The sequence below is a fragment of the Tinamus guttatus genome, unplaced genomic scaffold (assembly GCF_059628265.1).
Source record: "Tinamus guttatus ecotype Peru unplaced genomic scaffold, ASM5962826v1 Tinamus_guttatus_pri_ptg000351l, whole genome shotgun sequence".
In the NCBI taxonomy this organism is placed as follows: domain Eukaryota; kingdom Metazoa; phylum Chordata; class Aves; order Tinamiformes; family Tinamidae; genus Tinamus; species Tinamus guttatus.
In genome coordinates, this window is record NW_028288885.1 from 978,807 (window position 1) to 1,004,196 (window position 25,390).

General features: G+C 40.6%; 1 protein-coding gene across 7 annotated transcripts in view; it reads right to left on the reverse strand.

The window, feature by feature from the left end:
- Positions 1 to 700: 700 nt before the first annotated feature.
- MAP7 (microtubule associated protein 7) overlaps positions 701 to 25,390 on the reverse strand; it is a 97,117-nt gene continuing 72,427 nt past the window's right edge. For 3 of the 7 annotated variants that reach the window (XM_088529862.1, XM_088529865.1, XM_088529867.1), the window contains 11 exons: positions 21,716 to 21,867; positions 18,942 to 19,057; positions 18,256 to 18,536; positions 14,095 to 14,278; positions 12,776 to 12,971; positions 11,585 to 11,686; positions 11,250 to 11,300; positions 11,092 to 11,149; positions 8,593 to 8,725; positions 2,151 to 2,377; positions 701 to 1,500 (listed from right to left, as the gene is read on the reverse strand). In XM_088529862.1, coding sequence (XP_088385988.1) covers positions 1,490 to 1,500; positions 2,151 to 2,377; positions 8,593 to 8,725; positions 11,092 to 11,149; positions 11,250 to 11,300; positions 11,585 to 11,686; positions 12,776 to 12,971; positions 14,095 to 14,278; positions 18,256 to 18,536; positions 18,942 to 19,057; positions 21,716 to 21,867 — 1,511 coding nt within the window. In that variant the 3' untranslated portion in view covers positions 701 to 1,489. The remainder of the gene's footprint in view (positions 1,501 to 2,150; positions 2,378 to 8,592; positions 8,726 to 11,091; positions 11,150 to 11,249; positions 11,301 to 11,584; positions 11,687 to 12,775; positions 12,972 to 14,094; positions 14,279 to 18,255; positions 18,537 to 18,941; positions 19,058 to 21,715; positions 21,868 to 25,390) is intronic. The other 4 variants (XM_088529864.1, XM_088529868.1, XM_088529866.1 and 1 more) reach the window with 2 other exon arrangements.

Here is a 25,390-nt window from a genome sequence, read left to right on the forward strand (position 1 = left end):
TAGACTTCTCCTCTCACAGACTTGGGCTTTCTGTTACGGGCCTCACTCCGTGTTCAAAGGCAAGCACAGGAATTTAATGGGGACTTTCTCAGGTGGCATGAACAGAAGCCATGTCAACCTTGGTGCCCATCGACTGAGGATCTACCCACTCACTCCAGCAAGCAATGCATCACGCCCTGGTTGGTGTTTCAAAAATAAATATCTGGTGAGAGCTACCTGTTACAGCAGTGTTTACCAAAGCATAAAAAGGTGCAGGATTTTACAATTATGCTGAAAAGCAACAAAAGTGACATGGATGGAACACTGACAGTAGAAATCAGCATCAACAAATGCAAGGAAAAACAACCCGCATTGCTGCACTTACCACTCAAACTGCACTGCATTATAAAAATCACACACTGCATAAAAAGCACAAACATCGACCACTTCCCCTTTGCTCTGAAACGAGCAAAACCAAAATAATTCCAAAACAAACTTGCTTTCTCATCCAAAAATCAAATGTTTCAGGTTTCACACAGTTTTCATAGTCTGGTAAGGCAAAGGAAAAGTCCTCTCTCATTGGGAACAGCAGCAATTTACAGGACTCGGAACGACGGGATATTTCCCTGTGTGTTCGTGCACATAGATGCACACGTGTACATGTCTGATATAGTATTGTGAACATGAACGTTAACAACAAAAAAAATCAAATTTGCAGTACGATTTTACCACATTTTTCTAATTTATTCATTTAAATGATTTTTGTACTGAGCAAAATTCATAAATACATCATCTAGGAGAACAATAGGTTTTCCTCATGTCCATGAAAAAATATCACTTTCAAATTTTCACATTTTAAAACCTGCCTTGTTTTGCGTTTTTAGAGAAAATGCAAGATCATAGTGACATCTCAATTTACAGAATGTCCCTGTAGGAATTACATTTACAACAGAACCTGATACAGAAGCCTATACTTTGCCCCCATAATTAGAGTTCTCTGCAATAATATTTAAACCAACAGGTTTAAATAAAACACCCCATTAACTCTACTTGTAGAGCGATGAGGTATTTCTTTTTCAAGTATTAGAGCCATAAAGTGAAAAAGATTCTTCGCCAATTTTACAATTATGCCTTTTAAACCAACACCTCTTAAAAAAAAAAAAATCAGTCCCACCACCCCGATCATCATTGCTTTCAGATTCCAGTGTCTTGTGTCTTAAGGAATGCAGAAAATATCCATTTACTAACAGAAAAAGCTTGTTGGAAAAAGCCATTTTAAGTAATGCACGTGAAGCATGATTTTTCTAGTGATGAAAACTATTATAAAGGTGATCCAAGTCTATTCCCATTATTTCTTCTGCTGGTTTTACTAAAGTCCTTCCAAAAAAGATATCCAAGAAATCTTTAAAAAACTGGAGAGAAAAAAACCAAAACACTCCTTCATAGCATGGAAGAAACTCCACCAATTGCAGAGATGCTCTTATCACCTTTGGTTCTTCAGAAGACACAATCAGATCACTTCTACAACAGAAGGCACCGGGAAGGATAGGTCAGGCAACAGTAGCAATAATTCAAATTGCTATAGATAAATATGCAGACATTTTATTGTACAGTATTTTTCCTTACATTTATCATCCACAGGAAAAGAAAAACTGGTAGCCATATTCAATTTAAACTACTAAATTAATGTGTGCTTACCTCCCAGCCTTTTCAAGTTACCATCTACTTCAGAAAAATCTACCGTGCTGCAGACCATCCCTCTGTGTTAACGCCAGCGAGAAAGGAGGCGCATCCAGAATTTTATGTGCAAGGCAACTACTTGTCTACCCCTCGCCATAGTGTACCACAGACTTCAACTTTTAAAGAGCTAGAATAGGATTGCAGACCACAGGCTTATAATAGTGACAACCTTTCTTTTCTGCTTCAGCTTGAAAGCACAAGGCAAACGTTTCCGAGCACCCCCCCGCTCAAATAAGAGACAAGTGCTTGTAGCTGACGCAGCATCTACACTTGGCACACATAGCCCTGCGAAGAGAATAAAGATGTGCTCCCTCCCCCAAAGATTTTCCAGCATAAACCCCTTAAATTAATCAATTTACATCACTTAGGAGCTCTAGGTCCCCTGCCAATTATAACACATTACAGATTTTAATGGACCAAGGCAAACTTACCTGCTGTTTGATGTGTTTGAACGCTATCTACCTGAGGCAACAGAGTCCCCTTATCTTCAAAGGCTAAAATGGGATTCAAAGGAATTTCAGGACTATTGCTTCCATCATTGTTCATGGCATCCAGACGGGATGGTTTAGGTCCAATTGGTAGGTTTATGATCTCTTCAAAGTTGTCATTCTGCATAGACATTCCGTTTTCATTTGTATTTTTCTCTGGATTGAGATTGCTGAAAGAGAAACATGCATATTTCTTCCTACACCCAATCAATAACTGAAATTCAGTCCTCCAAATAATCTTACAAATGGAAGAAAACCCTGATTCAATCTGTAATATTTTTTCAGTGAGTAAAAAACAAAGCAGAAACAAATCCTCTGCTACTACCACAGCTGACAACCTCTTTTTACAGCTAAGTATTGCAGATGTGTCTCTGCAACTCCCCAGGATGGCTGTTACACCTGGCCACGCTACAACCAGACCTAGTGATTGAAACGGGAAGTAGCAAGAACTCTCCCATAGTACAACCGCTGCTGCCTTGAGTACCCACCAAGTGCAATTTAGAGCCTCCAAGACCTTTTTTTGGCTCTGCAATTTTGCAATATTTGAACATTAAGGTACCCTTCCTCTAATGCAAAGGAATGTAAATGGTCTTCAATAAATACAATTTTTTGACGTTCCCTAGAGCCTCTGATCCCCTCCGCAGGGGAGGGATCCGTGTAGCCAGTGAACAAGAGGGCACTACTGAGACTGGAGTCTCCTCAGTAAGAAGTATTGGACTGTCACTCAACAACACCATGGGATCCATCACAGGTGCTTATCAAGGCCCTCAGCATTGCAGTCCTGGCCATCTTGGGTACCTGCTCCCTATCTGAACCACAACTGTCTGGTGGTTGGAAATGCCTTAGTCAAAGGCCCATGTCATTTTCCTAGATATAAATAAGGCCATCAATTTCCTCAGGTCATTTCTGAGCAGGTGGCTTAGTTTTACAGGCTAATTTTCTGCTGACAATAGATTTACTTGTCTTAAAAGAAAAAAAAAAAAAGCTTGTAATTGCCATATGGTTTCCTTTCATTTACTGGCTTCTTCGGGTGGCTAACTCTTCACAAATAATTATGTAACTGTTTTTACAGCACTTCCCAAGAGAGAGAAAAGAATTACTGCCCTTTTAAAGGGGGAAACACTTCTTTCAGAGCAAATATATTCCCTGCAAGGCGGACATGCCGGTTTTCAAACTCTCTTTTGCAGTTTCTCAAGCCATCATTTGTTCAGAGAAGGACAAATCTCCTCTCTAATCTGCGGACACACTGAGCAGATAGGTTTTCAGATGAAAAGCATGATCCCCTGCCCCCAGCTTGAGGACAGGCACTGACTCCCGCCTGCTCCCAGGGAGATGCATAAGGTATAATTATGACGTTATTACTCACTATAAACTTTCATAGTATTTTATCCCCATCTACTTCCAGTCTGAGTCGGGGCAGAGCCACAACAACAGAGCCCTGGGAGGTCTGACGAGCCAAGGAGGCTGGGAGGGCTCATGCGTGTGCATTAAACTGCCCAAGTACCACACCAAGCACAGACACAATGAGAAACAGCACCTCGCGCCTAGAAACAGAGAAATTTCTCTGTCTGACTGATCAGCTAGCTCTGGAGATGAATAGTTCCTCATATTTACTTTCCCGTGTGCCGCCACTATTAGGTAGTGACTTAGTCAGAGCTTCATAAACTTAAAAAAAAGATGACTGACAGGGGACTCAACACACCAAGGCAAAAGGGGCATGGGAAAGGAATCCATGACTATGTTTTTCTTTTTTATATACTGTAAGAAGTAGGTGGCTCTCCAAATCTGCAACATTAAGGCAGGAGGTTTAGAAGCACTAAAAGGACTGACCTGCGGGATTCCTCTCCATAGGCCATCCTGGAGGCCATAAGCTCAAAAGAAGATTAGACAAATTCTTAGGAGACTGGACCTTTGCTCGACCTCCTACATACAGCTCTTCCTGATGTCTCATATTCCACTCTTAGCAATATCTCAATGGCAAGCACAGCACTGCAGATACCGTTTCAGGCGTGTGATGCTGCAGATACATTTCTAAGAGACACATCTTAGAAATATTTCTAAGAGGCCCATATAATTGCACTTGCAAGACATCTGCATATTAAAAAAACCTTGGCTTAATTGTTTAGACTGCAAAACCAAACATCTCAGCTAGACAACTGACTGAAGGACAGATTCACTGCTGCTTAAATCTGGCATCTGTCAGTTCTGCATTTTGAGCAGGACAGACACTAAGATAGATCGGCATTAGTTCAGAGAAGAGCAATTGATAGGATTAAAATAGCTGGAACATTCAAAAATTTAAGCTAATAAAATTATGCACGATGCAGTTAATTTTTAGCTAAAGCTCTGCAGTAGTCAGAAAAAGATGCTTAAGTGACTTGGAGACAGTAAATAAGAACAAAAAAAATCTTGGAATCCAGTTAGTCTGTCATTGTAACAACATATCCGAAATCAACGCCTACAAAGTAAAATATACTAACTTGCAAACCCCTGCAAGTTATGTGCCAAAATATCTCCTCACCTGAAAGACAATGAGAGCAAAACAGACCCAAGGCTTTGGGATGTTTCAAACAAAGCACCGTTCGCTTTCAATTAGATGAGACAAGACCACTGGAATCAGTCAGTAACGAGGAGCTGGAGCACTTGGGAAGGAAGACACTGCTCAAAGCGAAGATTTTGAAGTGCAGGATCCTACAAACTGAGCTTTTAACACTACATAAGCATTTGAACCCAGTAAGATTAATTCCCAGGAAAGGATATTGCTGGAATGAGCTCATCTAATTGCGTATTTCCAAAGCCGGTTATCCGAGCTACACAACCCTAACTCCCGCTGTAAGAGACGGGAAACCCAGATGAGATGGGAGGCCCTCGCCGAGGAAGGGACCAGCTTGGAATTAGACAACTGTATTTAGACATCTACGTAGCTGATTTAAACGCAAGGAATCTGCTTTCTTTTCTAGCTTCTTTTCCCACCTCTGAATATTTGTCTGACTTAAAATAGGCCAAATGAAGTGCTGGTCTATTACAGGCACCTAGAGAAAACCACAGAGGAGGAATGGGATGAGTTACAGGAAAGGAGCGAATCCAAATGAAAATACTGTCAACATAATTCACTGTTCTGCAATAACCTCTGAAAGGAGCAGCAGACCAGACAACTTGTACAAAGAATTAGGAAGTGGCAAAAAAGCAAAAATCTTTAAGCTGGAGATGGATGAGGCAGATGTGCTAGTTGTTTAACCTCAACTTCTGCCATTGTTTCCTCTAGGATTCTACTGCTTAGTGAAGCATTTAGTATAGTAAAAAGAAAAACCATAATCTGGAAAAAAATTATGTTGGATTTTTTTGTTAAACAAAAACTAAGAAAGTATTATTTTTAAACTTGTATCTTTATTTCCAAACCACTGTTTTATATCCACATTTTCATGTACTGAAAAAAGAAAAACAATTTAGCTAGAAGCTAATGTGCAATATTAGATTATTATTAAATTTCAACATCCCTATGAGCTACCAGTTTTCTCAGTAGAAACATCTCCAGATGTTTTATTATCTAACTGAAAAAGAATCCATTTCATGCTCCATTAAAAAATGTATTTAGTGTTGCTCTCTCCACCATACTATACCTGGATGAGTAAAGACTTTGTTTATATAAGCTCAGTTGTATTCCAATCACAGCTATGTAGGACAAATGTGAGCTGAGATTTTTATGATTATCATTACTGTATTATTTTTATTGGCACGTTAGGATTATTTTCTTTTAATCCAAATGGCTTGTGGAAAAGATATTTGGGAAGGGCATCATCAAACACTTATAAAATTACATATCACAAAAATCATGTTAGTGTCTGGACACAACATTTGAACTCAGATATCTATGGAACAAGATTGTTTCTATACATTTAGAAATCATTTAAGATCTCTTTGAACCTAAAGTCTTAACATGGTAAAACAGCTCAATTTACAAACCAGGACATCTCCTCTCATCTTTCACAAGGCAAAGCCAATAGGCTTTAAGTTTCTTGAAGTGATTAATGGGATAGGAATAAAAAATGTGACAAACTATTAGATTTGATAAATCATAGCACCAAGCTATCATCTGCAATAAATGTTTATTAATAAACTAATAATTCTTGATAATAAGTTATATGATACAATAATGCAGCAGATGACAGCACTGTAATTAGAATTTATGAAGACTAATGAATTCTAGTAGGATAAGAAGATCTGCATTGCTAATTGAAAGCAGCAAATGGTGAAGTATCGGAATTAGTTGCCTTAAATCTACCAGAGGTTTGTTTTATTTTTTTTTTCAACGGCAGTGTATCATGAGCATGGAAGCAAGCACAGTATTTCAATCTGGATCCCAACATCCCAGTTAGCATGGGGTGGATGATGATGGGGAGGAAGGGCAATGAACAACTACCACAGTAAATGGACAGGCAACCTGCTAATATGTCCCACCAAGCAGAACTTCCACACAAACTTCACACGAACCTCCAGTGACCTTGAACGTCATGTTCCCCAACTAGCCATGCAAGAGACAGAGCCCCTGCCAGAGCGGGGCCTGGCCCCAAACACAGGTATCCTGAGGTTGGCCACCGAACTACACTAACCGCCGGGCCTGCTGTGGAGACGTGCTCAGGCTAGGCCTGAGCTCTGCACAAAACAGATCTGCCAGTTTTTGCACTTCACTTGCTCTAGAGGCTATGATACAGCAGCTGTAGACCCAAACTTCCCACTCTGACCATGGTAGCAGTGGTACTTGCTCCAGGCCTTAAGAGGCCTCATCTCCCTTGCTCCTCCTTCTTCCCCATGCACACATACTTCAGAGAAGCCCTCTAGGCAAAGGTTCTGTAAGTCTGTTAGACAGCTGGGCTATCTTACCCCTAAACCATGCTCAGGACTTCTCCAGACAAAAGCCAAATCTTGCTGGGGGCTGCAGTGAGGCGCTCGCAGGGCAGACCCTCTCCCCCCGTGGCTGTGCTGCCTGCTCGAGTCTCCTCAGCAGCTGGCAGCCACAGGCAGGCGAGATGCAGCAGTGGTGACGGTAGCACCTGCGGCTTTTACCCTGTGACAAAATCCACACTGCTGTGTATTCCTTCCAAGAGTTTTCCTGGCTACCTGAACCAACCTAACCAGGGATGATCTCACGTGTTTCAGCCCTAGCAGATGCACCTCTAAGGTAAAGAGAATCTCTCTGCGCCCCAACCCTGGCTCATCAGTTTCCCCTTCCACAGCCACTTTCTATTTTTTCCCCCACTCCTCAATGTCATTTTTTCATTTTCCACTTTGATTATGCTGATATATATGGGATATGAGGCTACATGACAGCATTTATTACCATAGTGCATTTCATATTACAAACACCAAGGTGCATCTAAGGCCGAGAATCATTAACATTTAATAGCTGCCCGAGATGATGATGAGAGGGCTCCATGCAGCTCATCTAATGCAGTTCAGTGCTCAGTGTTGCTGACAGACCTTCCCTCAGCAGGAGCATCCTTGTCAGCATGACAGGAGGCTAAAAATCCCCCAGGCATATGGAGGGACTGAGAGAGGGCAAATTCCTCCTTCAATTAGTGCCAATCACACCAGGCAGCATACTGCCCATTACAGTCTGCTTCATGACTTCTCACATTCAGGTTTTTCATGCATATTCTGCCATTACCTGCATAAAACATGAACAGACTACAGGATCATTTGACTTTCTGAATTACTTAAAAAAAATAAGTCCCTGACAGCTCATGTGCACGCAATATCAAATTTCATTTGGTTCAATATAAAGCTTTCAAGCATTTCAACAATTTCTCAAATTCTGAGAGACTTGCCAGAAAGAACCCCCAAGGTTAAGTATCTACCTCACAAAACTTCTCTTATTCAGGACAAAGTCTTTATTAAAATAAAAAGCCAAAAATCCATGGTTCTGCATTTCGCCTGGGGTACTTTGTCTAATATGCAAAACTTGCTAACCCTTTGAGCAGTTCAGAAATCAAAATATCTAGCTTAAAATCACAGTCAAGAAAATTAACATTACAAATCCACAGTGGTTTTATGAAACTCTTTTTAACAGAAGCAGAACTGGCAAATTTCACTCTTTCCACAACATCTTAGGGGAAAAAGAAAAACCCAAACACTCATAGAACAATCAGATCACACACCACCAGACAGGTCTTCCATGCCACTTGTCAAAACTGGAATACTGCTAATTGAAAGACCATCAAGTTTTCCTCTTCTGAACACAGGGAATGATAAAAATAAATTGGAAACAGGGCAGATTGACAGCTGTTTTTCATTTGTTCATTAACTGAATAGAGATTTCAGAAAATAATCTATTACTTTAATATCCTTCATGCTCTAAATACCCTCTAGTCCTCCTCGTTGTTCTTACCTGTCCATAGTGATGGGGGCTGGATGTGACCCAATTACGTGCGCGCAGGCTACGGGTCTCCCGTTGTGCGGAGACGGCGCCGCGGGCTGAAGTCCCACCGGGGCTCCCAGGGGAGATGCGGGACTTGTTACGACTACAGAAAGAAAAGAGGCTTTTCAGAAAACCAACTAACAACATCTATCCACAAAGTAGGACTAAGTATTTCCTGCAAAAGTCAAGGAAAATCAAATTCTTAAATAAATGTAATGCTTCCCTGCAATCAGTCAAGTTTTGAAGCACACAAGCACACAGTAGACACAGGGTTTAAAGTAAAAAGTTTTAGATTTGAATTGTGGCCTTTGCAGTCAAGAATCTTCAAATTATAATGATATAGAAAATTCCAGTATATTCCAGTATATAGTTTTTAAAATGGACTGCCAAGATCTGGCTACATATTATGCTGACACTTTTAAAGCAGCATAAGAGAAGTAAACTGGGACATCAACAATTTCATACTGGTATTCTTATTCTCAGTGATCACCGACTGTTACCCAAAAGGAATTGAAGAGAGAAAAGTTCCATGAGAAAGTTATTTCTTCGAAATAGCAGTAAGCCTCTACATTGTACAGAACAATACAAAATTAGGATGTTTTGGGGTCTCATATAAAGACCAGATGATATATGGTATTGACCTGCTTCAGTTCTTTTAGCCTGTAACTACAGCCCTCTATATTCTATCTACAGTCATACTAAATCACATACAGCTTTTTCAATGAACAGCAGCAACTGCTCTCTACCCTATCACCTGTCGCAATATCTCAAGGACACAGGAGAATTCATGGGATTGGACATATTCAGCAGGGTTACCCAAAATCTCAGACCTTCCAGTTGCTTCCATTTTGCTACGTGCTAAAAAAAAAAAAATAGGGCTAAGTCTCTTATGGCAAATGTCATTTTCAGCATGCTCTTAGAAGATATTAGCAATTTAAGTTTCACTGCTTCTACAAATGGGTACAGTATTTAATATTTAAAAACAAGTCTGGTAGTTCCATTTTGGAAAGGCAGAAATATCTCCCATTATAGAGCAGAAACCTAACAAATGGTAATAGGTGAAGGATTTTTTATTTATTGTACGATTTGTCCAGTCCATCAAAATCTTCAAGCTTTGCCAAACAGTAAGACTGAAAAAACAAACAAACAAACAAAAAAGTGCACATAGTTTGAAGTCATCTGTGGGAGTTTAATGCAGGAAGTTAGAGTTGGCTTTAATTAATTTGCATCTTTAACTGAACAGCATAGCAAAAAAATAACAAAATAAATAAAAGCAAAGCAAAAGTGCAGAGTAGCCATCAGGGTGTGGGCACTTTTCTGTTTACCCAGTCACTCAGGGGCTCCAGCCCACGCTGGGGACTGGAAAAATAAGAAGCCTAAATTCCTCCTAGGCCTCAGAAAACTGCCTTCGTGTTTTCTACCTTTGGAGGGAAGGAGCTAACCGCAGGTTACGAACTCTCACTCTGTTTCAAGACACTGTTCACAAGCACTGTTATTCTTGCTAAAGGAAATGTGTAAGCAAGTAATTTCCAAAAATGTGTAATGAATTCAGTGTCAAGAATGTCCCAGCAGCTCTAATTATAACATTAACTTAACATCATAGCATTCATAAGCAACAAGAAAAATAAATCAGGATAAGCAAACACTGCTATTTGTCCTCCCTGTTATTCAACTCAAATATGTGTATGAGTGTATAAATACATATGCATATATATATATATACACACACACGTATATATATAAAGAGAGAAACAATGATCAATTTTTAATATATTATGTTATGATAGGCCAAGCCACTTAATAGTTTGACTTAAGCAACATTTAATATGGCTAGCTTTTACTTGGTAATGCTTGAATAAAAGCAAAGGTTCATTTTATCTCCTTTAAGTAACAACTTCTAGATAAAACTTGACCAGAAAACAACCGAACAGAAGAGGGTAAGAATTTGGGAAGACCTGGATTTTTGCACGAGATGAATTTTGAAACAAAAGAAATATAAATTAAGACCAAGTGAATGAGGTGACAGATGTGGGAGAGAAGTCATGGGCTAGTTAAGGACTATAAACAGTTTATTTAGATGAGATAATTCTTAGGAAAAAAAAAAGAAATAAGACTGCAGTCACCACATCTGTAATACTACGTAAAACAAACTGTAGAATCAATGATTAAACCGCTAAAGTTAACCTAGTTAATTTATTTCTTTGTATTTTATAAATAATTAAACTTAATGACTCCCTATTAAATATCGTGACAAGACTTCTAAAAAAGCCAACATTTAGTAATGGCTAGCTACCTATACAGAAATTAGAAATAATAAATGTTTGCTAAGATTCCAGCTATAATCTTCCAGCGATTTTCTTGACTTTTATGGCAATTAGTCTGCCAAGTTTCAGAACTCTATCTAAAGTCATTGCGCTTAATAGCCACTTATTCACCTGTTGTGCTTTAGGCACAGTTAAACACAATTACCTGTTTCTCCGGTAATATTTGCCTTTGATATATGTCCATTTTGCTGGTCATTAGATTTCTACAAAGGAAGCATAGTTTTTTTTTAAGTTCAAAACGGCACTAGAGAAAAGACACAAAAGATGTCCAATATTTACACATATGTTAAGAAGTAGCACTACCTTATCTACAGCTTCTACACGCCTAGTTCTCTTCATGATCTCCTCAAGCCTCTAGAAAGAAATGCAAGAGGGTAAAAATGTTTGCTGAGATTTATTAAAAAAATATCTCCCAAAACATAACTGTCATTTATTAAAGTTGCATCTGACTACGACAGAAAGGCAAATGACTTACTACTCTTAGCAAGATTCTGTCCCCTATCACACCAGCAGTGCAGATGAGGACTTTATATCTTTTCTTAAGACACATTAACATCTTATATAACTTTCTGCTGCTAAGGTGGAAGCAAACTGCTAAGATAAAATGAATTATATTTTTTCTCTGTGTATTGACTTACCTTTTTCCTTTCTAAGCGCTCTTGCTCTTCTCTTTGAAAATGTTTCTCACGTTCTAATCGAATCCGCTCTGCCTCTTCCCGTAGGCGAGCTTCCTCTTCTTTCTGAGTTCGTGGTTTTGAAAAAATAAAATAAAAATTACTACTTGAAGACAGATTCACATTAGTATCTATCTAGCTACACACGCTTGCAGCACCTGCAGGACTACTATAACAGTTCATTAATTAAGACTATCACAAAGACTGAAAACACTGTGGATATACCCCAATTCAGTAGACCTTTGCAAAGAGAGCGGCATACATCTTGGAGAGGGCAGGGGAAAAACTGCCCTGAGATTAAGTTATGTTCCTTAAGTAATCCTTTAAGCGTTTAATTTCAAGGCATACATTTAATTATATATCAGAAAAAACATCTATAAAGCAGACTGAAGCGCTGGAGCTCAGTTGGAGATGAAAGGGTATGAAAAAGAGGGAAAGAAGAAGAATCTCCAAAATACCTACAACAGCCCCTCCTGAAATTAGCAAATTAACATTACATCCACCACAGAAATAAAAATGAGAGCATGCTGAAAAACTGGGTTGATTCATTTTCTTTCTTTCTTTCTTTCTTTCTTTCTTTCTTTCTTTCTTTCTTTTTTTTTTTTTTTAAAGAAGTTGCACAGCTTTCAAAAAGACTGTAAAAGATGAAAGGCATTCCTTGGCATGAGCAAAATTATCAAAACATAACCATACCTCCCTGCTCCACAAAAGCTCTACTGGGCAGGAGACTTGAAATGCATTAGGGTTATGTTTCCAAGATACTGAATATTAAGTTATCTTGACATCTAGACTTGGGGGGACAAATATTTCTCTGGCATACCACCATCGTTAAGTTCCCACAATACAACTCTATTGATAAATCATTTACAGAATGTTTTATCAGTTGTTAGGAAAAGATTTGTTCTAAGTTCTACATGAGGGGAAAAAAAAAAGAAAAGAAAAGAAAAAAACAAACAGCCCAACATACTGGAAGAAATCTCTCTGTTGTCTGAATCACACCACAATATGAAGTCAAACGCAACCCCACCTGCTCTCTAAAGTACTTTAATTTTAGACAGCCCTTTAAGCTAGAACTGTATCTAGATGTACTCAGCAGTTACTCATTCGCTCTCCTGCCACCTAGGCTGGCACACAAACGGCAGGAGGGCAGCGTACCTGTTTCTGAACACGCTCCATCTCTTCTCTCTCCTTCTGCTCTCTCTCTTGTGCCTGTCGGCGCAGCCGCTCTTCCTTTTCCCGCTCCTCCTCTGCCTCCCTTCGCTTTCTTTCTGCTTCCTGTCTGCGAGCTTCTTCCTCTTCGCGGCGGGCTCTTTCTTCAGCTATCCTTTGGGACAATTCTTCCTTCTTTTGCCTGCAGTCATGAAGGAAACACAAGAAAAAAAATGCAGATTACTGACCGAAGACACCAGGATTACTGAAGAATTAGATAAAAATTTCACTGATGTTTCACTCATAAGAGCGCCAAAACACCAGAACATGGTCAAACTAAATTGACTGCCCTGCTTCCAGAAAGAGATGAAGTTGGAGACCTGTGGAAAACTCAGGAAGTGGGCAAACCTATGCCAATACTGACTTCCACTGATATCCAGCTCATGAACTTTCTTAATCGAGACAGTGTCTGTGATTCCAATACATCCTGAAAGATCTCTCTGCTATGATTTCAATTAATCATATTTTGAAGCAGTGTACATTTTTGATGCCTTGCCTTATCTTGTGGCAATGACTCTCGAATTTAAAATGTACCTACTTTTGTTGATTTGTTGAACTTGTCAACTCCTAGTCTCATTTGATACCCTCTGTCCTTGTATTATGGGAATGAATAACTTCTCCCCTTGATCTTTGATATTACCCACACTACTTCCCTCTAGCAAGGCACTCAGCTTGTGACTGTGGCTATCACACAGCCCAAGTGGCCAGACAGGCTACTCCTTTGCTGGCATAAAATGAGACAGCACATCCTCTAATTCCAAGACAGGTCTTGATCCCAAGGAAGTCTAGATTTTAAATTGTAATGTAGGAAGAGGTAAAAATCACAGCTGACTGACATTTGAACACCATCCATAGTAGAGATTTTGTGGTGTACAGAACAAAAGATAATCATAGTGGTAAAGATGAAAACAGCCAAGTGCAATTCACTAGCTGCTGTAATGTACAGCTTTGTTCTCTAAGTTTCTCTAAGAAAACAATGGATCCCTATGCCAGAGGCCTTCTCTCTCTTCCAGCCACTCTCTACTTTAAAGCAGGAATAAAACACATTTATTGATACATGAAACATATTTGGCATAGGATTTTAACCTTATGAATCTACTTGGGTATATATTACTTATACGAAAAATTCCAACAGGAAATGCTCTTTGGGGGAAACTTTTGTCTCCTGCACATTAGCACTATTAGCAGTGTAACGAGAATATTCACAAGAAGCTGCTAGGAGGGCACTAGAAACATATGCTGTCCAGTGCAGAGGTCTGGATCACCTTTCAAGCTCTTCTCTCTCCCTCCTTTCCTGCTCCTCCCGTTCCCGCTGCTCCCTGGCCAGGCGCCTCTTTTCGGTCAGCAGCCTGGTTGCTTCTTCAGGATCAGTGGTGCCTGCAGAGGCCTTCGTGGGAACGGGCGGTGGAGAAAGAGCTGGTGGAGCAGGAGGTGATGATGGGGTGGCTGCTGAAACACAGAGGAAGGAAAATCAGTGGGTACCGACACAGTGGCAAAGATGACACCCTTTTCACATATGCAAAATTAAACAAACCTCTTGAAAGAAATGGGACATAATCCCAAATACTCAGCAGTATTTTCAAGGTTACACTTTTTTTTTTTTTGGTAAATGACTGGAGGAAGAAGAAATCCCAAGATGCTAGCAGCTCATATTTCTTAGGGGAATCTTATTTTTTATGATAGGCAAAAAAAGCTGCAGTTGAAAGGTTAAGCCAACTTCCCTGTGAGACCAGTGAGTACTGAATGGGGCTCAACAGGAATTACACTGCCTCAGTAGGCCCCACCACCACATAGTTTGCCTGAGACTATTCCTCAGCAAATACCACAGAAAAGTCTGTGATACGATAGTCCCTTCTGCCTGACAGGCTACACTGGCAGATCAGAGCCAGAATTTTAGTAATACCAGCAATCAACTGTTCAAAGGGATCTGCAACAACAGTAAGGTACATGTAACTGCCACCAATTTTGCAGTTATTGCAACCTTTACAAGACCTGGAATTCTTACAGGTGGCCTCACCACACACTTGGGCTTACTCACAACAAGGTAACTTCTGAGGATCAAGACACAGCTTCTTAATAAATTTTGCCACTATTAATGAACCATGGCTTGTGTTCAAATGCTAACAGGCTTTGCCATCACCAATTCATTAAAAAGTCTTCTCATGGAGGTAGACACAGATTAGGAAATAAGGCAATATAGTAACTTGGTCAGAGGTGTCAAAGGGGATTCTAACAACCAAGTCACTGTTTTCTTTTTTAATTCAGCAGACACTTCTCTCTCTTTCCACCCTCCTTCTCCCTTCAGTCAAGGCAAGCATCTGCCTCCATATTAATCGCAAGACCAGTTTTGGCCACCCTGTAGAGAAGGTGTTTTTCTTCATAAGAGCATCATATTGTCATTCCTGCATCTGAGTCTGAAAGCAGGACACAGGGGAGAAATGACGATGTATCAGTGTCAGCTCTCACTGCTCTGCTGTAGACTTTTCCTAAGCAAACAGTTGTTCAGATTCCCACAGGCTTGCGTGGCTTTCTCTAGCACAGGCACAGAGACCAAAGGCCACCAGCAGCACACCAGCTAACTGAAGGAAGCACTTCCAGAACTGACGGAAGCACTTCCAGGGTAACCGCACATGCTGATGCAGGCAAAATGTACAGGCAACAGTTTGAACTGGCAGCACTTCCGTAGGAAAAGGAACCAGCCTCAGATCTTGGGAACATACATGCAAGTGTGCCATTAGGAATGGCAAGAAGATGGCTTTATCTCTGCATTTCCAGCCCTCTCTTCAGGATGTCGGAGCAATTTCCTCACCTCGCTAAACTTTCCACAGAGGTTTGCTCCTTGGTTTTCATCGCACACCTCATTTGTGTGCATACACAAACACAAATTCAGTTGCTTTCTCAGTTTTGAGCGCTCACATCTACCCTCTTCTCTAGCTGTCTCCTCCTATCAAATGAAATCTATGCAGATCTTTATATCTGCTTTAGGGCATTCACCTCTAACTCCAAAGCTACATCAACAACACAGTTTTTGAATTCACAGTGCCAGGACCTGTTCTCCAGCCCTGAGGTGAACTGGCACACTCTAGCATCATCCAGAGTGTGATACCCTTATCTCCAAAACAGGCATCCATTCTGCCCCTAGGGAGTTCTTCCCAGCCTGGGATAACTCCCAAGAAGTAGGTGGGAATTTGGACAATTCTGGAATGGCTGAAACAAGACAACAACAACAACAACAAGTAACTCAATCACTCCTTAAGCTTGAGACCCCTTTATAACTATTCCTTTAGTAGTCCTAGACACAGAAAATTGAAAAACACCCACCACGTGAGCTTACAGTTGCAGCCTGGACCAGCAGGATGCCTCTGTAACAGCTGAACAGGACAAACGGCAGAGCTCCTATGCCCAAGGAGCTCCCTTTTAATTTGTTAACCAGGACCAAAGCAGGGCTGCTTCTCCAGAGGGGAGCCCTGTGCAGCTCGAGGCTGACTTCCTACTTCAGATGCTGACCCTGGCAGTGCGACAAGTAGCTTGTTTCACGCACACCTACGCTGCTGTCAGCTTGCATAGGCACTCCCAAAACACCCTTAAACTTGGGTGGGTGTTAGTTAGTCATGAGAGATTTGGCTGCAGAAGCTTGTGTAGCTCTGCCAGTGATCAACCCTTGCTGACCTCCCGGCTACTGGGACTACACAGCAAGCAGTGGCTGAGCCAGACAAATTAAAGGCCAGTTTAGGTAACTGGCTGCATTCAGCCCTTTCACTTGCAGCTTGCACCTAAGAAGTCTCAGCAATGGCACTCTAACCCCATATGCCAAATAGCCTGTCTCCACGTTCCCACGTTCAACTCGTGACTGGGAGTTGGCAGCTGAGGCCTCCACCTGCAGTACAGGTACCTCTCCTCTAATCTCGCACCAAAAATGCTTTGAGATTGATGAGATCTTGTCTTTGATCTCAACTATTACCACCTCCTCCAGCTTTCACACACATATCCAATCCAAAATGCTGATCACTTCCATCACAGCATCCCTCTCCTTGTGCCTCTGCCTGTTTCTGTCATGAATACTAATGACTTCACTTCTGAATCCTTTTACCACCTGTAATCTGTTTCCGTACTGGGTGACCTTGTCACAGACCACTCAGGTATTGACTGATCCTGCTCTCTGTAAACTAAAATGTCAAACAGTCACCATATTTCTCCGGTCTGCACCTTGCACTTGGAAAGCAGTTTATAAACGTGTGCAAAGTTATACCCCATGAGAAGTAAACTTTCACTTATATTTTGTGTTGCACACAAAAGCTTATCAGAAAATCAGTGAAAGCCCACACTGTCATACCGAATATCTCATTCTTTAAATGCCCATGATCAATGAATATATCCGTTTATTATTTGAATCCATACTATAAGCTCTTTGTGGGACTGAACACAACATGGTAGGATCTGGGTATCTGACTGGAACTACAGAAATTATTAGAACAAAATATATCAGTTCAAGTGAAGTCTTCTCTTAGAGAACAACTCCCAGCTATGCAGTTAAAAGCAGGATTATTAACTTCTTGAAGGACAATCTTCTTATCACAGGGAGATCTGCAAATTGTTAAATTCGGAATCTTAAGTAACCCACCCTGGGAATCCCAGTGGTCACACAGACTTTCTATTACAAGCTTAAGAGAGACAGTTTATCCTGTATTTATAATGGTCTAAAATGCCTGTAGAACAAACCTAAAGTTTCAAATCGAAGATTTAGCAGGCTTGAGCATCTCTTCTTTCTCTCTTCCTACACTTCAAGATCAGGATTATTTTATTCTGCATATAGTTCCTTTTCCAATTTGCTGCTTTTCAGGGTTTCCCTTCAAATTCTTTTTCTCTGAAAAATTTTGCTCATTCTTCTCTGCATTTCACTTCATCCTGCCACTCTCCCCGCAAAAGGTGGCACTTTTGCAACAACATAGATAAGCAGGAACAGTTTAATTTTCTCAGTACCATTGTACTGAGTGTCTGCTAAAGCTGGACATTCTCTCTGTGCTCACTACCCTTACGGGATAGTTTCCTGTATCATTAATTTTCAGTCCACTCCTGTTTCAGAGTCTGAAAAGAAGCTGTATCATCTAACGAGGGTCAAAGTCCTCTTCAAAAGGGCAAAAAAGAACAGTGAAACCACCCGGTGCAATGCAGGTTTATATGTTGTTCCTCCTGCTAAAAATTTGGGAGGGCTTCAGCTTTTTTATAAATTTCTCCCAACATACATACATCTCAGACCAGAATAGTGAATTCCTTATAACTAACAGCACATACCATTTTCAAGAATGTTCTGAGGAATTCAAATTAACATTTAACAGAAAACTATTTCAAGCATTGTTCCTGAGAGGGAAGGAACACCATGAAGGGCTCTCAGGCATTCCTTAACCCAAAAGAGCATCTCTCCTTACCTTGAGGGAGCTGTGCCTGCACGACGGGCTCTTCCTGACTTGCAGATTCTCCAGTGCCTGCTGAGGTTTCTTTACTCTCTTCTGTCTTCTCCTCACTGGTCTTTTCAGCCTCCTTTTCAGGTCCTTTATTCGCACTCTCTGGTTTGACCTCTTTTTTGACTGGCCGGATATTGCCAGGAGAGGGAGGACGTGCCTGAGCTGAGGAAGCTTTGGAGGCAGCTGGTGGGGAAGTTACCTGCCTGGGTGTGCCAGGCAAAAAAGGCAGAGACTTGGATGCGTGCCTGGGGAACCACAAGCAGAAAGAATGTCAGTCACTACCAGGCACCTTGTCCTGGATGCCACCTACATTGCCTCTACAACTACCACAGCTAAAAATGAAATAAAGTCTCTGAGAAGGACCACAGTTAGAGTAAAGGTTTAACTTTCGTGCAGAATGTTTCCTCTTTGCAACTCTTCAGACGTATAAGCACTGAGCCCAGGCAAGAGAGAAGAAACCAGGTGCATGCCTCCTTCTTTCCACCTCCTTACAACAGCCATAGTTTTCTAAAAGCTGAGCTGTTCTTTTTTACTCTGTTGCAAAGAGAAAACACCTACATCAGAAACCAAGTTTGTGCAGATATTTCCTGTGAAACTAACATTTAACAACTAGAACCATGAAACTCCAGCTACACATGTACTTGGCTTACCAAACTGGAGAGGGAGCTGGTGATCTAGCTTTGGGGTTGGAAGAAAAATGACCTCCTTTAAAGGTGGCTGAGAAGCTGGGTGACAAATGGTCTCTCTCCTTCTCTTTTTTGTCAGTCTACAGTTCAGCAAACAAAAAAACAAAGTCAAGCCAGAGTTCACATAGCTGAGGAAAGCAGAGCAAACCCAGTTAAGGATGAGGGGATGGGAGGCTGAGGAGTCTGCAAAAAAGTTGTGCTGAGTTTGTTTCCACACTCCATTTGACAAGCTCATTAATACAATTCCTGTAACAAATCCGATGTGGTCTTTGTCAGTAAATATGCACTTGACAACAAGCATATTCTTAATCATGCTCTTTGCTTAAGATGTTATGGGCTAATTTCCAGATACATAATTTATAAGGGCGAAAAAAATACCTTTTAAGCTTTGCTCTCTGCCGCTTGCCACACAGTACCCTCCACTGTTCCCAAAGCAAACATGTGCTCCCCACAAACCCTGGGCTTACTGGACAAAGAACCATTCCCGAGCCTCCAGCTTAGCCAAGGTCCTCACACAGCCCCCATGGCCTTTTTGCTTTTTTGCTTATAAGCCAATGCCACAAATAACCTCAAAGTCCTGATAATGTGCTACAATAACTATTCTGTTCTCTCTTCTCTTGGCCAGTTCCACCATGTGAGCTTTTTCAGAGATAATTCTTACATGAGGTGGATGTTTTCCTTCACTGTTTCTCATCTCATGATGAGATCTACAAAATTATATCTATAAACATATGTATGTGTAAATATATGTATGCGCATACATAAAAATTATACATACACAAATACATATATAAATACAAAAAGATTTCTAGATTTCTGTTTTAGCTTTGAGCGCACTTCCTTGGGAAGGCATCAAAATTTAGGTATCTATCTCCTTTCCGCCCTCTAAACATAGATGGAAAAAAGTCAGGTTCTTGGAATTACAAGCTCAGGTGCATGGGAACCTGAAGCATGGGATTACCAAGAGCACAGTGAGCTGCCACTCGGTCAGGTGCATCACACTGCTTTACATCCTCACTGCTTAAAAGCGCTCTACAAAGATCATGTCTCTCCTGAGCTTAAAGCCAGTTTGACAACTGGGAATGAAAGATGGAAAACAATTTCATGAGCACATAAATCCCTAATTTATCTTTATCTTGGGAGCTTCATTAAGGTTAAAATTAGTTATTTTAAATTGCCGAAAACACCACTAACTACTAGGGATAAGACAATCCCTATCCTGAAGTCATTACTCAATGAGAGTAATTAATGAGTTCTTAGGAAGCAGCGTTTCTCAGAGCTCGGCTGGTTAATATGACGGCAGTCATCCCACTCTTCACAGCATATGCAGCCAAGATAAATAGAGCACGAGGAACAGAATTTTGTCTTACTAGCAATAATCATGTACTGGATCTGTATCACGTGTCCTGAAGACAGAGTATCAGCTAATTTTTCCTCAGCATCGGTAAAGCTGGACAGAATTCCTACAGAAGTTTACTAGTGAAGCTTGATAATCTTCACAATATACCATCTATTGAAAATATTTTCAAAATGTAATATTTTTTACATGGTTGCCTTCACCAAAATGCATCAATGTTTCTTCTTTTTTATTTAAGTAAAAAAAAAAAAAAAGAAATTAGAGAGATCTGAAAGGCGTCAAACTAATGGCTCTGGGGACTGTACTGAACTACATTCAGAGCATGAGATTTATCCACAGATACACTGCAACGCTGTGCCTTAACCTGAACTTGAAGGCACCATCTTTGGACTGAAAGATTAAGCACTAGCTGTGATTCATGCTACTTGCATCTAAAGTTACTCCCAACAAGGTTATCAATAGCAGCATTGTTCTTCTGATGGTGCCTACCAGGCAGAAGTACCAGCACCCCTTACATGACCTTCTGCTGAGGTGACCTTGCTCGTCTCAAACTCCATATGAGCCAAAATGTGGAGTACAAGGCAAAATATAACTGCTTAGATCCAGCATATAACCTCTGAACTGGAGGTGGCTGTTGGCCTGGAGCCTGGGCAGCAGGCATTTGATCTGCCTGTGTCACTGTACCCTACAAGCCTGGATCAGTCACAGCACCGCTACCAAATCACTCAGAACTGGTGCTCTGTGGGAAACCTTGCTTACAAAGCCATGTTCCCAATCCACTCTACTTTCTCCGAGAGGAAAGGTTATTAGCTTGGTGTCCCAAGGAACTGAAGCCGAAAGGACTTGTACTTATGTGCATGGATACATGTGCATGTATGTGCTTCCTCCCATCTCACACTGCACCCCACAGGCTCGCCTAGACTTGCCAAGACCTCATGAAGAAAATATGAAGTTCTAGAGGTTTTGTAAAAAAAAAAAAAAAAAATGAAAAAACACCCACCCCACAACATACCTTTAAGCTAGGGCCTTAAAAGGCAGCAAAGAATCCACATGAGAATGGGACCGTGCACATACCTGACTGCTTCCTTAGCCCTCCGGGGGAATAAGGTGTCCACTCGGGAATAAACATGGATGTTTACATGCTTGGGTGATGCACCCACACATATGGGTGCATCGCATTTCAGTCTATGCCACCACCTCAGGCAGCAAAACTCAGCCAAGAAGGCAACGAACCAAGAGGCAAATCCTCAGAAAGGGGGCCTCCCTCCCCCACACAAAGCCCCAGCCCAAACACCCTTAGTCAAGTGTAACGACTCCTGTTGTAGTAACGGGTGTGATGAGGTGGGTGCGTCAGTAGCCCACGCGCACCCGGCAGCCTTACCCCGGCAGGATGCGCCGTCCTCCTGCGGCCAACAGCATCAGGCGTGGAGGCAAAAAGTTTCGCTCGCTCTGCTGAATTCCTACAGCTCGTGGCCTTGTAGGACAGAGGGCTGATGGGGCTGCAAGATGCTGAACGGGGACAAATGGGGATAACTACGGTGTGGGTTGTTTTTTATTTATGTATTCATTTTAATTACAGAGCAGCATTGGAGGAGAAGTGACAGAGGAAAGCCAGCAAGGAGTAGGGACAGAGAAAGACAGAAAAAGAAGGCATTAATACACAGAAGAATGATTAATTCTCATATCAGAACCATCATTTGATGCATCAGGTTGGCCACAAAAGTAGATGTGATATAATTCTAAGAGGCTACAGTCAACTACTTGCACATTTGTAAAAGCTAATGCTTTATTTTTTTAAAAATAAAAGGTATGTTACATAACTGTGCAGTAGAAAAATGATGATGTTTTCCTGTCAAAGTTTTTTTTTCTTTTTTCTTTTTTTTAAAATGTACAACCAGCAGTTCTGAAAAAGCTTTTGTTACGAAATGACTATTCTGTCATTGATTAGCTTAGTACATTCATTGACATGAGATTCAATTATACTTGCAATAGAAAGCAATCAAACCAAAATTAGATTTCCTTTTAACTCGTCTTGGAAGCAGGGGGAAAATAGAAGCAGATGCACACAAAGATGAAAGCACGCCACATTTACAGAGAATAGTCTGGTCTTGGAAGTCAATATCATTTCTTAATATGAAGGAGAGAAATTCATATAGCTTGTTAAACTTGCAAATTCTTGGCAAAGTCTGCTAAAATTTTGTAAGTAAAATGCATATTATATACATATTTTTGCCTATCTAGAAAACATTGCTTTGCTCTGCATTCCATCAGAAAAGAATTTTAGTATAAAATACAATAATTTTAAATTTAATTATAAAAATAAGGTAGAGTATCAGCACAAAAATATAGATAGTCTAGTATTTCGCCATTGTCTACACATTTTTGCAAGTGACATTTTTAAGGTGTTCCATTTATGAGTTTTAAGTATTCTTGATAATGCGACCAGAAGACTTGACTACATTCTTGATAGCAACTATTTCACCCATTGTAAAAAAAGCCAGCAAGAATAAATTAACTTAGAAACGACCATCTGAATTGCTAACCACGATGGCAGCTTCCTTTGGATTTGCACAAGGACAATGACTGCTAGCAAAATATCTCATGCCAACAGCAAATTATCAGGTTTTGGATATTCAGACTACAAATTCAAAGCAAACGACACTACAAAAGTATTCATAAGGAATGTTTTGCAGTAATCAAGTATTTGTGGTCTTTCTCCCAACTTATCTGAAATATTAGACTGGGAAAAAACTATGTTATTACTTCAGAAACTTTTCTTATTTATTTGTACCTTCTCTCGTGGCCATTTATTACAGTCTTAGCACAATTATTCAGCATGCTACTCTCAGGAAGACAGCACAGCTCTATGATACCTTTTCCCTTTTTATTAGGGTCAGCCCTTTTCCTCTTCCCCCACCCCTGGGGGCAAGGGGGGGAATCTCGTCTCTGAGACCCCTTCAAGCACAAGTAAAGACCACAGTGCCAGTTGTCACGTTGTCAGTGCCACATTCAGAGTCTTACAACAAAACTGCTGTTTAGGAGTAGCTCAAACTTAACAGCATAAACTCTGCAATTCTCCTACAATGAGAACTCATTATAAATAATAATAAAAAAGACTCTAATGGCAAGGGTATTCATGCTAGGTGATGTATGTTTAATCATGTATTAAAAAGTGACTGCCTTAAAACCTGACAAACAAGATAACACAGAACCTCACTTTTGTGTGAGCATCCCTAACCCAGACAGGAAGCAATGGCACACACTGTATTTTAAAGGGCTTACTGTGTAAGAGTTTTCCTCCCTCTGTAAATCAATCCTCTCGATGCATGCTGATTATTTGAAGTTACCACAGAGGATGACACCATAAACATTAAGAAACAAGCAGCTAATTTTTTATTTGTGATGTTGCCAAACAATGCTTTATGAAGAACTCCCAATGAGATCATGTACGTTTATAGAGTTACTTGAGAATACATTTTGGTTTCTGATGGTTATTAAAAAAAATCCACTCTTATGCTTGATGTCCATAATAGCTCACTTAACATACATTTTAAGGACATAAATCTATACTTAATTTGATTTGGATTTTTACACTGTAATTCATCTTTACAGCCAAAGGGCAGGGTAATTTCCTAGGATGTAATGACAGGCTGGGATGCGCTGAGTGCTCAGAGCACAGCTGTGAGCCATTACCAGCACCTGGTCATTAATCTCCAGGAAGTGTCCTGCATGAAGGGACTGCAGTTATTGCTCCTAGAGAATCAACCTGGAAAACAACGGGCAGATGGATTATTCTTCTGGGTGGCACAGGTCCAGTTAGCACAGGGAAGGCATTACTGGGGAATTACTGTGAATCTGCTGATGCATCAGTCATTCCAGCTACTTGCAATCTTTCCCAATATTGCACTTGGTTTACAGTCAGCATATAGCAATAGCAGCCACAGAAAAATCTACACACTTTCTCCATTAAGTAATCATTTACAAAATTAAGACCTGGCTTTCTCTACTACCCCTTGATAAAGGACTGCATTACCAATTTCCTGTTTGTAGATGACATAAAATATTCATTTCACATGCTGTTGCTTTAGAATACGAACCTTGAGAAGGGATCTATACTTATCGATTGTACTGTTTGCAGCCTATCATCTACATTTTTGCTCCTACATTGCTACCCCTGTGGAAATGTACCAGAACCTGATTAGCAATAAGAGTTCTTAAGTGAAAGCTTCTTTAAAAGTAATCTTAGCAGATCTTCATGCCCTCTTACCTTCTACGTCCTTTAATCAAAATAAGGATCTGTCCACATGGGACATATAAAAGACTAGCCTAGATTTAAAGATTCAGTATGTGTAGCAGCATATTCCTATAATGGTAAAATCCTGGGGCATGATCAAAAACACCCTTACAATAAAAAGAAATGCAAGAAATGCAACGGTCACCTGCTTGCAATACGCAATAGCAGAGAGTGACCTGGTTGTCTCTGAAACACTGTTTTGCCTAGACTTTAAGTTACCACCTAGCAACATTTTCCTATTTTTGTATGTTAATTTCCTTCTCTGTAGTAGATCAGAGAGCTGTTCAGCAGTTGACAGAGAACTTGGCAATAAATGCAGCTTTCCTAAATTTGCACATTTAACATTCTGCATAGTAAATCCCCTACAACTAGGGGTCTGACATTCCAGAAATCCAACAAGTTTCTTGTGGGAAGTGGCCTGGTACAGGAGGAAACTATTCTTAGTAGCGAGGGCAGCACACAGCATTCGCTGTGGACCTGTACCTCACATAGAAGCCATGTCCAAGGCACCACAGTTAGTGCAACACTGTCATGCTGCAGGTGTTTTATCTGTTGCACAGATGAGGCAAAAAGATAAACCGAGAGAAAGGGGTGAAGGCAGACAGAGAAGAGGCAGAGCAAGCAGAAGGGCACCACAAGCTTTCATGCTGGTGCGCAGCATAATCCAGGTTTTCCAGCTTGTTCTGGGATGCTATTGTACACACACAACAGTAACCTTACAACAGCCGGCATGGAATCCAGAGGAGTAAGTGGCTGAGGCCT